The sequence below is a fragment of the Triturus cristatus genome, chromosome 12, assembly GCF_964204655.1.
Source record: "Triturus cristatus chromosome 12, aTriCri1.1, whole genome shotgun sequence".
NCBI lineage: Eukaryota > Metazoa > Chordata > Amphibia > Caudata > Salamandridae > Triturus > Triturus cristatus.
In genome coordinates, this window is record NC_140595.1 from 765046021 (window position 1) to 765059540 (window position 13520).

The 13520-nt window shown below is 43.0% G+C and overlaps 1 protein-coding gene across 1 annotated transcript in view; it reads left to right on the forward strand.

Annotated features, from left to right (window-relative positions):
• The first annotated feature begins 5134 nt into the window (after nt 1-5134).
• LOC146782760 (extracellular calcium-sensing receptor-like) overlaps nt 5135-13520 on the forward strand; it is a 48391-nt gene continuing 40005 nt past the window's right edge. The window contains exons 1-2 of the mRNA XM_085637234.1: nt 5135-5451; nt 10082-10373. Coding sequence (XP_085493360.1) covers nt 5135-5451; nt 10082-10373 — 609 coding nt within the window. The remainder of the gene's footprint in view (nt 5452-10081; nt 10374-13520) is intronic.

Below are 13520 nucleotides of genomic sequence, written 5' to 3' on the forward strand. Positions count from 1 at the left end.
TCCAAATCCAGTGGATAGCACAGAAAAAGAGTATTCTGATGAATCAGAATCCAGTACTGAATCAGATGACGGAGAGCCAAAAACAAAAGAAAACCCTGAAAGGGGGGAATCAGAACCAAGTCTAACATTTGTCCCCAGAAGTATTTCCTTGAGAAGAAGGTTACAGATTTCTGATACCAGTTCAGACTTGGAGACTGAACAAGGAACTCAATGTTCTAGGAAAAGACAAGGAAAAGACAAAGGAAAAGACAGTGAAGAGACAATAAAATAAATTAGTGAAAGAGAAGTTCCAGATGAAAAATTGAGGGAAATTACACCTGAAATAACACATTTAGATGGACAGGTGCCAGATATAGAGAGAGAGGGAAAGATTACTGCGGAAGACCCCCTAGGAGGTGTAGGGAACTCCAACACTCAGTCAGAAGTAGGGACAAGTAGTCAGCAGGAAGATTGCATGCCGGAGATACGAGGAGGGACAGAAGTAGGGAAAACAAAAGAAGTGGTGGAAAAAGAAGCTGTTGAGAGTAAAAAACAAGTTGAAACAGAGTCAGAGGAAAGCGAAGACGAAGTACCTGAAGGTTGAGTTCTAAGAAAAAGAGCTTGAAGAACTGAAAAGAATGATAAAGGAAGTAAATTGAAAAGAGCAGCAAAAGACGACGTTTGGCCGAATAGAATAAAAAGACTGAGATATCGACTGACACTAGTAAATTCACCAAGGGCTGAACAGGTGAATGAAGTGACGAGTCAGGAGAAATTAAAAGGTGAGGAAACCATTGTAATTAAAGAAAGCAAAAGAATAAGAAAACCCAACCAGAAGTATAAGTCACCAGAATGGACGTATGTGGCCCTGCCTGAAGTGAAAGAAGAGGTGGATAGCCAAGGAAATCCAGAGGTGATTGTGCCAGAAGTGGTTGAGGAGGACGAAGAATCGGATATCCTGAGAGTTATCTTGTCCGATATTTGAGAAGAAGCGGATGTTCAGGACATTTTGTTTTCAGATTCCGAGAGAAAGGTGAAAGATGATGAGATGCCAAACTGAATGTGACCAGAACGCTGCTAATGGAAAGATAATAAAATACGGAAAAAGACAAAAACTGGTAGAACCAAGTAGGTGCGTAGAGCCTCGGGTTAGACAAACTAGTTGTGAAGTAGAAGAGGCTAAGTCAAAAGACACTGTCCATTTTAACAAAAATGGCAAACACAGATAGTAGAAAAGGTAGATGTATATTTTTGCGAAGATGGTGTAAAATGTGTTGTTGTTGTACAGGGTTACTAATGCTTCTGTGGAGCAACTTGCTCTCCTGATCTCATTTAAGATTACTATAGATACAATAGAAAGATATAGTGAAAACAAAACTAATATAGAAAAGATTAAAAAGGTAGTTCCAACTAAAATAGATAAAAACAATTTACATAAAGACTGGTCTATAACCGATTTTTCTAATAATGTGTTTTCGAAATTGTTGTATGAATATGTAAAGACAATGGACGTAAGGGACTTCTACGTTTGTATGCAGTTACCTGCCTCTGTATCGGAGGGAGTGACTTATCACCACCTTCCAGTAACTTATGGAATAACATGTAGTGTAATAGCTAGTTTATTTTACCAAACAGGGAAATTAGAGTATTATTTTTCAGAAGTAGATAACATATTTTCACAAGTATCCGCAATTAACAAGTTAAACAAGGTAAAACCTGCAAATGTATTAGGTGAATTTTTCTTAGAGACTAAAGAACTAACATTAGAATACATAATTAAAAACAATTTGACTTGCAGTTTAAAGAAAGAGGAAAATACATTATTAGATATGGTTGAAGAAAGGAGACTGAAAATGCAAAGAAAGGCATCTGAAGGAAAAGTGGAGAAGACAGTCTGGGATGTAGAAATGGAAAAACACTTGAAAGGTGAAGCTAGTCCAACTATGGCATTAGATTGGCCTCAGAAAGGGTAACTGTGTATTAGAAGGAATCAAACTGCATATGATAATTATTTTGTAGGTAATAGTGAGTGCCATGATACATACCGAATCATAAGTGGATGGGGATTTAAAGGTGGAAAAATCCAGTTTTTCCTGGATTATATTTCATTTGCGGGAGCAGGGCATATTATCGTTTGCCAGATCATTGGTATGGCACATGTTATGTAGGCCTGGTTTTCCCGAAGATTTTTCATATGGATAGAGGAGAAGATGGTGTACATAGTTTAGGTAGTTATTTAGCACTTAGTAAGAGAGAATCTTGGTCAGAAATTGTGGGTGACATCTTTGGAGCATTGATACCAGCAGTGGGAATATCTCTGAATGCAAACAAAATTAGAAGACTTTCAACAGTAGTGGATCGCTTGTCAACAAGCACCGCTGGAGGATTTTTATTGGTGAACACTGAAATGGTTTCCATGCGTGCAATGGTAATGCAAAATCGACTTGCTGTTGATATATTATTGGCAAAAGAGGGTGGAGTCTGTGGAATGCTGAAAGTTCAACATTGTTGTACTTACATTCCAGACGAAAGTAAAGATTTGAAAATTTATATTAAAATTATAACTGAATTGCATGACGAAATTGCACCATTGGAGATTGAAGGTGTTTGGGAAAAGATTGGAAAGAAAATATCAGCTATTAGAGATTTCTTAGTAAACTTAGGTAGTACCTTTTTAGGTAAAATCTTATTTCCATTAACCTGTGTGATTTTCATAGTATTAATAATAAGATTAGGGTGTATCTGTTGTAAAAAGAATAAAAGTCAGAAACAGTTAAAAAGAGAGAATTTAGGGAGAAAAGATAAGAAACAAGAGAGAGAATTTGAAGAAATAGAATTAGAGGAAGTTAAGAAGAGTATGTATAAGTCAGCGAAAAGAGAAGAGACAGGGGAAACTGAGTTATGAATAAAAGCAAGAAATCACTTTGAACCTCCATAAAAGAAATAGAAAATTTTGATGGTGTGGTGATATAATCACCAAAGGGGGGATTGATGGAGCGGGTAGTACAACATTTTGTATACCCCCCCCCCCCAATTCTGCATGTTCTTACTAATTAGAATAATATATTAATTGTAATAATATTAATTTGTTTTGAGGGGTACCTAGCCAACCTTACTAATGTATGAATTACACGTGGGATTTGCATTCTGCATGGCTAAAATAATTTGTAAACTAATATACGTACGCATACTAATACTAGAAAAATAGAATATTGCATGATATATGTTGCTTTTGTGACGTAATTGTATGTTGCACCAGATGACATCATTGGGTGAATATAAACGCTTTAAATGTCGCCATTATGCTAGATAATTACTTACACATGGGGGAATTAGTGAGGGTTAAAAAAATTATTCGTTATTTCCATGTTTTAATTATTTTTTGTGTTTGTTTCGCTTAAGTTGACCGATTGGGCCTATGACAAAATGGCCGACCAACGAACACGATGAGACAGCTACCATTCCACGAGGTTTCAGACCAAGTGCGCATGTCACAGGCTCCTGAACAAGTGGCCTCAAGATGACCTACACAGCCTGTACCCGAACAAGGACTTTTGCCAAGAGCTTTAACAATGGACAATTTTAACAAATGGATGAGTCATGTCTGACGGAGTGACATCATAGACTTTGGGAAACCGAAACGGACGATCTTAACCAACCAATCAGAAATGCCTAAAATTGACTTTCGTTACATTCTGTCGTTACTTTCATTATAAAAGATGGTAGAATAGTGAGTAGTGTGTAGCGGACCTTTCCCTTTTCCTGGCGTTATGCTGACGGAGAGGACTGTGACACTGCAGGACAGCTGTTTCCCTGAATCTTTGACAGACTGAATTGCTGCCCAATTTCCTGATGAACTGAGGACTCTCGAACTGATGGGCATTGGTTGATGTGTACACGCTTATGGTCCAGACCCAATCTTCGGGACTGTAGCGTGCTACATGACGACTTGATTGACTTAGAGGATGACTAATAGCCAGATTAGGTAAATATGGTGTTCTGTGGTTTGATTAACGTTTATTAAAATTTTGCATTAATTAGATAAACAATATTATTGATTAACGAGCAAATGTGTTGGGTTATTTATTGAGAGGGAATAGATTACGATTTGAATATAAATGAAAGAGAACTAAAATCACTTTTCCAACACAACTAATTGATCCATCGGCTAAGTGGAAGGAATATCTAGAGGTTCAGGTATTAAAATGTGCTGGATTAAGGATATTTAGCGTATGTTTATGTAAATACATTTTCTTTAGGTTATAAGGTATTCCTTTCATGTCAGCGTTTGGAACACTTATCTCTCTCGTAAGACCAGACCAGTGAAGTGTGAGTGTTGGTGTTATGGGCCCCACCAGTGAATGCATTGAGTGAATGCGTTAGTGAGATATTCGTTCTGTGAAGAAGGGAGGATTTGAAATTCCACGCTGCAGCACAACAACAGCTGTTTCCACCAATCCTGCAACTGCAAGGATGCATGTTTTAAAAAAATAATCTTGATTCCCAAAACTTTCAGGTGTTCAGCTTGTCACCACACCAAGCTCTTTAGTGCCTTGCCTCCTCCTCTTTGGCTTGAAATCAGAAATATGGCGCTACACACAAAACGTAAATATGTAATTAAATTGTGTAATATATTATTTTGTTAACCTCTCAGATATTTCAATAAAATGATTTTAAAGGGTTTTCAGGCTCCAGAGGCTGAGACTGCTCCTCTGGTTGGAAGTCCTCAAGGTGGCCCATGACTTGAGTGTGCTCTGTGCCCTGAGTTCTCGTCTACCCATCAATAGTTACCAACCAGGGCAGCTGTGCGTCTTTGAACAATTACCGCCGTCCCCTGTGGCCCAGCCTGTGGGCCTCGGTGGAACTAGGGCCTTTAAAAGTGATTAAAGCGCCTCGGCACTCATTCACATCATCATGAGAGCCAGAACAGCGCTCTGACCTGAAAAGCTCTGCGCCATATTTTAAAGGCCGTGGCACATTTACTTGTGCCACTGCTGAAAAGATGACAATCAGATTCTAGGCACTAACTAGCTGTAGGAAACATAAAGAGTAATCGTCCCAGATTTGTCATACTTACTTGCACCTAAATTAAGTCTTTTGTATGTCATTATAGCTTCTGAGCTCTCTTTCATCACCTCATTGTCTTGAACGGAGCATGGGACATTCCACTAATGGACACCGCAGGTGTGCGCTGACCCAGGAGCCCGCGCCTTCCATCGCGAGCCTGGCAGTGAAGAGCGTCATCAAACGCCCCTCCTGCCTGGGAGCTGTGCTGAGCCTGCTGCTCGGCTGCCTGATGACGGCGCCCGCTGCCAGAGCCACGGCGCCCGCGTGCCAGCTCCGCCGAGCACGAGAGCGCGGGTTCACGAGAGGCGGGGATATCGTGCTCGGTGGCATCTTCCCCGTCCATATTGATGAAGTGAAACGAGAAATGACCTTCCGGGAAGAGCCTGTGCCCGCTACATGTCAAACGTAAGCAAACCATCATACTTACCGAACCCTGTATTATTAACTGCACTTCAGAAAGAAAAGCAATAACGGTGGGAAATATTAAAGAAAGTAGGCCCTGGTATTCTGGTATTTGGTAATATCTGAAAGGAAGCAAAAAATGACGAAAGACATAATAATTACAAATAGCTGCTACTTTCCTTTGAAGATCCAAGGGACATTCTGAGCAATGCATGCAAGAGCCATACAAATTAAGGGGCAGTTATTGTGCGTCACGGCAAAAATGGACAGATGCGTTACGCATCTGCTGCCGTAAAGGCGGCGCATTGCTGGAGCTGCGTCGCAAGCTCGACGCAGCTCCAGCAAGGCTTGGGGGTGCCCTATCTTTAAAATGATGCGTCAATCCTTACGCCTGCTTCAAGCAGGTGCAGGGTTTTGACACAGCATGGCCTTAAAAGTGGCTGAGTGAAATCTTGTAGATTTCACTCAGCCACTTATAGGAGGCGTTCCTGTGCCGGAACGCCCCCCCCCTGCGCCGGAACGCCTACATGTGGCGCAGGGCTTTACAACGTGATGCATCTCCCAGATGCGTCACGTTGTAAGTACCCCGCACCATGTCGCTGGCTTTGCGCCGCCGCTGCGTCACAAAAGTGACGCAACGGCGGCGAAAAAGAGGTGAAAGGGGCTTGTAAATCTGCCACTTAAATTTTCCATGACCGGGCCTTGCGCAAAGTCAGCTGCCAGCATACGTACTTGTCAGGGACCAAAGAAGGCACGAGCTGGGAGGAATGATGAAAACACCCACACACAAGCACAGTGCTGGGGATTATGGGTAAAAAGTGGCGGCACAAGGGAGGTCTATGGTTGGCGTCGGAGCCTGCCTTGGGAAAGAGGGTGACAGAACAGAAACCACTGCCAGCAGGGTTGTGTGAAAAAGGCTGGTTAATTGAAACAGGTGAGCTTTACAACATAACCTGGGCCTTTGCAAAACTATAACCTCACTATACATCTTTAATCACCCATGTTAAACTACCCCCACCCTTAAATTAACCCTCCCTCCATAACAACTTAAAAACCTCAATAAAATACTTGCATCAGAACTGATCAACTGTAAGTGTGACCTCTAAAATGCCTTCCCTTTTCCTACCTCAATTGCCCTTTGAACCTCATTCATCTTCCTACCTAACCTTGAACTTCCTGTGTTGTCCAGACTTGTTCTTCCGTCCATCCGCCATCATCTTGTGTGTTTTGCTGTTCGCCCTATGTGGGAAGGGTATGCCCAGACGTGGGTCCGGTGCTCACTACGCCACTGGAGTCAAGCTATCCTGGCTGAAGAGGGGTGAAACCCCGAAACTGGTCCTAGGATGCTTGAGTCCGGTCTAGGGAAGACATGGCTTGACAGTTTGGGCTGGACTGTTCCCATGAGGTACAGGGTCAAGACTGATTTGCATATGGCCATGTCTGAACTGGGGTGGCGTGGTGAGCAAAATAACGATGGATTAAACCCAGATCTGTGACTGGGGGAGAATGTTTTGCCACTGTGCAACATTCCGTCCATCATCTTGTGTGTTTTGCTGTTTGCCCTATGTGGGAAGGGTATGCCCAGACGTGGATCCCGTGCTCACTACGCCACTGGAGTCAAGCTATCCTGGCTGAAGAGGGGTGAAACCCCGAAACCGGTTCCAGGATGCTTGATTCCGGTCCAGGGAAGACATGGCTTGGCAGTTCGGGTTGGACTGTTCCCATGAGGCACAGGGTCAAGACTGATTTGCATATGGCCATGTCTGAACTGGGGTGGCGTGGTGAGCAAAATAACGAGGGATTAAACCCAGATCTGTGACTGGGGGTGAATGTTTTGCCACTGTGCAACATTCCATCCATCATCTTGTGTGTTTTGCTGTTTGCCCTATGTGGGAAGGGTATGCCCAGACGTGGATCCCGTGCTCACTACGCCACTGGAGTCAAGCTATCCTGGCTGAAGAGGGGTGAAACCCCGAAACCGGTCCCAGGATGCTTGATTCCGGTCCAGGGAAGACATGGCTTGGCAGTTCGGGTTGGACTGTTCCCATGAGGCACAGGGTCAAGACTGATTTGCATATGGCCATGTCTGAACTGGGGTGGCGTGGTGAGCAAAATAACGATGGATTAAACCCAGATCTGGGCCTGGGGGTGAATGTTTTGCCACTGTGCAACATTCCATCCATCATCTTGTGTGGTTTGCTGTTCTTCCTACCTGTTTGCTTTCAGCCTGAGCTGCTGCTGACAAACAATAAACTTCCGTAAAGCATGGCAACTTCTCAGCCAACCACCTGTGCAGCTGAATCAAGCAATGACCTGATCCGATGAAACTAACCCATGACCCAAAAGAGGGAATATTATGGATAATCCCTCCCCAATAGACTTAAATTTGGCACGGGAGGGAGGAGACAAAAATGCTCCTGCCTGGGTACCAGTCATCATGCCACCATGACAAAATGGTGACTGCCACCCAAAATGGCAGGCTATATATATGTTGGGCTACAAAAGTAGCCGAAAAAGAGCACAAATCTCCATGGCAGTCCCTGGACTGTATCACTTTCCCAAAAACCCGGGTGGGAAGACCTTGAATGCTCAGTTGCTACCCAAGTCCCAATTCTGGCCTCTCACACATACTGTGCAGGCCTTGAGGGCGTGCTATAAACTTCGATGAAGAGTCCTGAGATCGGCGTACCAGTGCTTTAAATGTGCAGGTACTATCCGCTACTCAGTACCTACACTGCTTTAATTTGAAAGGAAGAGGTACCTCAATTTCTGAGCACTAATTCAATACATTTAGTGGGAAAGAAACATGCACTGTAAAGAGCAAGTCCATGCACACCTATATTTCCATATAAATCAGTGGTGATGACTGAAATAAGAAGAGATGCAGGAAAGGGGCGGGGAGAGGGGCTAAATATGAAAAGAGGGGGTGAAAGCCAGCTAAGAGTGCAAAGGAAAGAAATCAAAGGTGGTAACACTTTGGGAAAGAGGGACACAGCAATATCATGGAAGAAATAATGACAAATGATGGAAGGAGTGGAGGGAGAGAAAAGAGAATTAGAGTGAAAAAGAAATAAGTAAAAATAGGGGTTAAAGGGAGGTGAGGAGAAGCGGGGAAAGAGAGGAAGTGTAGAGAAAATAATACAATTAAGGAACCAAAAGTAGATAAAGTGAGAGATGGAGAGTTAAAAAGTAGGAGGGAGAACAAACAATTAGATGGAGAAGGAGATGAAGATGAAAATAAAGATTAAAACTGGAGACTTGCCAAAAATTAAGTAAAATATTGAAAAACATTTTTTTAACTCTAAGCAGGTTTCAGAAAGGCCCAAAGTTAGGAATGCCACTCTTCGTTGAAAAAACCACGCCTCATTTGTGTTTGTTATTACGTTAGGGAAGGGCCAGAGATGGCACTGGGAAACCTTTAGTGTAGAATCCTCTATATTCTTTTTTAACACAGCAATGATGTCACTATTTGCTTTAAAAACATTTAGAAACAGTCTAAATAGAATTAACATTTACTTGACAGATTTGTTGTCTTTTTCAGTTTATATTTAAAGGGAGAATATATCAAGTTTTAATGATTTTTGGGATACTTTTTTACCTGTCTTAACATGATAATTATTAATGATATTATTTATTGAGCGCACATACATTGATGCATCTTGGCACTGGGAACAGAGAACAGGCTAAAGATGTCTTAAATACATAGAAGTGGGGTGTAGAACGAGGACTGAACTAAAGGCACCAGAAAGGAGTTACACCGGAACTAGAATCCGAATTTAGGGGCATATTATCAAGAAACGGCGTTCAAATTATCGCCAGTTTAGTGGCAGAAAACTGCGATAACGGGCTTGATAATATGCCCTTGAGAATTCCCATAGAAGCCCATGTCCTGGTGTCAACATGATGATGATTTTATCGCCGGTCTTGCTAATATGCCCCTTATTTTGGAAAGTAGAAACTTTTTACTGCATACTTGAAGGATACGAAGACTGAGATGTTCTGTATCTTCTGAGGGAGGTCATTCCAGAGCTTTGGTCCACAATTAGCGAAGGTCTTACCACTGCGGCAAGCTAGTCCAGCATGTAAAATAGCGGCCAGGCTGCTGAAATACCAGTCAGACTGCGACCCCACCCACAGCGTCCGACTGGTTATGTTGCAGAATTCTTATCCCTAAAACTAATATATCTTGTGGTCATCGGTCTATGTTCACACTGGGTATTAGCGCACACGGTGTGAAATGCGGGCAGCGGTTCCAGATGCCCTGCTGTAATACATATTTGTGATTCTGCTGAGTTTACTCCCAAACTGCACTGTGGACCTTTAGTGCTTGGTGTTTTCCTTACATAAAGAAGCCCCTGATGCTTTGGTCAATATCTCGTACATTGCAGTCGAAATAAATTTAACAAATGCCTACCTTCCAAACCATGCATTCTGCTGGCAGATAAAATGGGGAAAATTTAAAAAACGATAATTTCCCCAGATTCATGTTTTCACTTGACATTTCTAAGGTTATTAGGAACCAGGGGACTGCAAGCATTATTAGGACATATGATAAAGAAACTTTTTAAGGACCTCCACAATTGGTAACAGTGTTGAATGTTTTTCAAATGTGGGGTCTTGCTTCTTATTCAAGGTTTGCATTTCCAAATTACCAGTGGGTCCAGGCTATGGTCTTTGCGATCGAAGAGATTAACAACAGCTCTGCCCTATTACCCAACATCACGCTGGGGTTCCAGATCTACGACACCTGCTCGATGCTCCAGTGGTCACTCAAAGGGACTCTGTGGATTCTGTCTGGTCAGGAGGAGCCGGTCCCAAACTACCGATGCCAGACAGGCTTGCCACCAGCGGTCATTATAGGCGACACCGGATCCACTCCATCAATGCTTCTAGCGCACATTCTGGGTCTGTACAGATACCCTCAGGTAAGCAATTAATGTGATCACTTTAAAAATCAGTTTTATGTGGCTCAGGCTAGTTCGAAAGTACAAAACCAGAAGCTGTGCACAAGCAGTGGGACTCGAGTGACTAATGGTTGACAGTAGGAAGAACCCACATTAATGGATCAATGCAGTTCAGTATTAATCATTAAAGTCATGGAGCAAACACATGTAAAATATGGTGCTCGGTTTCTCAATTGAGGAATCTGAAATCGAAACAAAGATACCCAGTGTTCTCGTCTTCTCAGACCTCTTGACACATTGAGCGAGCCCGATATTTAAATACACAACTCAATGGTTTGTTTTTTCTTAATTGGCCAATAGGTATATACACAACCAATAGCATATTTTTGGCACTTTCATCACACACTAAAGTTTATTTTCTAGCAAATGTAGATTTCGTGAAAATGTGAATGCTTCTGCAAACTACCCCACCAAGGCATGTGTGTGCCCATTTACATGCACAGTCATGCATCACTAATCTCTTTTCGTAAGAGTACCAGAACAGAAGCTCACATGTCGTACACATTGCCATTTAGTGAGCCTTGTAAGCCAACAAGGAGACACACAAACTAAAGCTTCTAAGCATCATATGCCAGAGACAGCACTATGTGACTCATTGTGAAACCCTTGCACCCCAATTTGATGGTATATCACACAATGCTATGTACATTGAATGTACATAGTGCCTCTGGCACACCGCCATAAATGCTGCATAGAAAGGCGCAAGCAGCAGAGGACAAACTGAGGAGGAATTTATCAAGTACAGAAAAAATGAGGAGACCACCATCGTACACCAACATCCCATGCCGAGCTCAGCAAGGCCAGTCTGGACATATGGGTCTTTAGTGCCTTGGACAAAAGCTGATGAAATGTCATGCACTTGAGTCAACTTGGAAAGTTAATTTTTTTAATGTAGCTGTTTCTGGAATTTTAACAGGACGAAGGGTTATCACATTTCTGTCTGCTCACCTGTCCCTGCAAGGACATCAGTGCCACTCAGAACTCTTGAACTATCACCAAGGCTACTAGAGCAACAGGGGATCAAAAGAGCGAGGATAGTGGGGAAACAGCTCCTCACGTTCCCCTCAGAGAGACTACCACTACAGAGGAGGACAATCGCCCACCACCCTTCACACTTCTTCACTTCCTTGAAACTCTGCTACAAGCCTATCAGGCAAGTCATGATTCTTTACCTAGAAACGCCCATGCTGACTCCACCACCAAAGAGATGAATATCTTCCTCCTCTGGTCGCCATGCCCTTTTAAGGGGAAACCCATTGAAGCGGTGAGACTCTTTATCTCCAAATCTTATTTCAACAAAAAGGCATTCTTAGGGCCAGATGCATCAAAGGGTTTTGCCCATTCTGTGTCTATGAGAAAATATGTTCATGCATTTGGCTCTTAGGGCCTCATGTAGGAAGCCAAATACCGGTCGGTAACGGCCGATTTTCGGTAATTTTACCGTTACCGACCGGTATTTTGGCTAATGGTATGTAGGGGGACAATTTTTGCTTTCGGAATTTACCGATTCGGTAAAATTACTGAATCGGTAATAATACCGAATCGGTAATGTTACCGAATCGGTAACTTTTCCGAATCGGTAATTTTACCGATTCGGTAAATTCCGAAAGCAAAATCGAGATGTAGGGGGAGTGTGTGGGTGTGTTTTAGAGTCGGTATTTACCACCAACTTTTAGTTGGTGGTAAATAATTAATGTATGTATTCATGCATTTTTACCCGCGTAGCAGTGTGCAATGTGGCATACATACATGCCCTTAGGGCATGTATGTGTGCCACATGTGCACACATGGCCGAAACAGGGGTGCAACAGGGTGTCAATGTGACACCCTGCCACCCTTGTATGTGTTCCCCCCATTACCGAATCGGTATTTACCGATTCGGTAATGAGGCATACCTTCCCATCAATGGGAAGGTATGCCTCATTACCGAATCGGTAAATACCGATTCGGTAATCACCGACTAGTAACGAATCGGTAAAAATTACCGACTCATTACCTACATACGAGTTACCACTTCTTAAATACCGAGTCGGTACGGCTCGGTATTTAAGAAGTGGTAACTGGTACGCTACCTACATGAGGCCCTTAGTCTCTAGTGTAGACGGGTGGAGGTCAGGGAAAAATAGTAGACTTTCCTCCCTCAATTTCCCATATTTACATTTGATGGCCTCTCTAAGTATACAGTCTCTCCATTTCATCATTGCTCACAATCATCCTTATGGTACCACCAGGGCTAGCATTCTGCTTTCTTGAATTAGCCGTGAGCCTGAAAGCCTTCTTCTCCTTTGCATGCACTTTCTCAGGCGAGATATCTAGCAAGATAGCCAACATGTTTCCCAGCACGACCTGTAGCACCTAGGGGATCACCTATGACCCAGAATCTGGCGGTGGGTCTCCCTTCGCACTTCCATCTTCCAATCAGGCGTTACCGTGGCTGCCACAGCACTTTCTCTGCAATACCATGACTATCAGTTTTACACTCCTTCATCACTTGGACCCTATACTCTGTTGACTTAAGAGTGCATTCAGCCATTTGCATTCTACTCGTTAGTGCCTTTAATTTCTCCTTGATTCCTCAATTGAGATACAGAGCACCATATCTTACATGTGTTTGTGCCAAGACTTTCAAAATAAGTGCACTGTAGTACCCACCATTGTGATGTTGTCCCCTAGATCAGTATGCAGGGCCTGCATCAAGTTCAGAAGAGCCTTCTCACCTTCAGACAACTGTACTGGCAGCTCCTCTACAGTGTCCTTTGAGATCTGACTCGAGGAGGCCCCCTTAAGGTTAAATAATAGTCACTCTCTCTTTGCCACCATATTTCCTAACTGCAAAGTCACTAGAAGTAAAGCTCTATGGTCCCCCAGTGCACCAATCAAAGTGGGTCACATGACCTCGGTTGGTGGGGAAACAGGTGCCTGTAAGCCTCAGGTGAAGGAGATCTCCCTGGCTCATCCTTCCCCAGTCATGCTTTAGCGGTGCATCCACTTTCAGATTTAGTAGTCAGCTGTACTTCACTCTCTGCTTCCCAGTGATCCCAAAGTGACACATCTGGTGAGAATCCTCCAACCGTGTCCCTCCCGTCACTCCAGATAAGGACCTTGAGA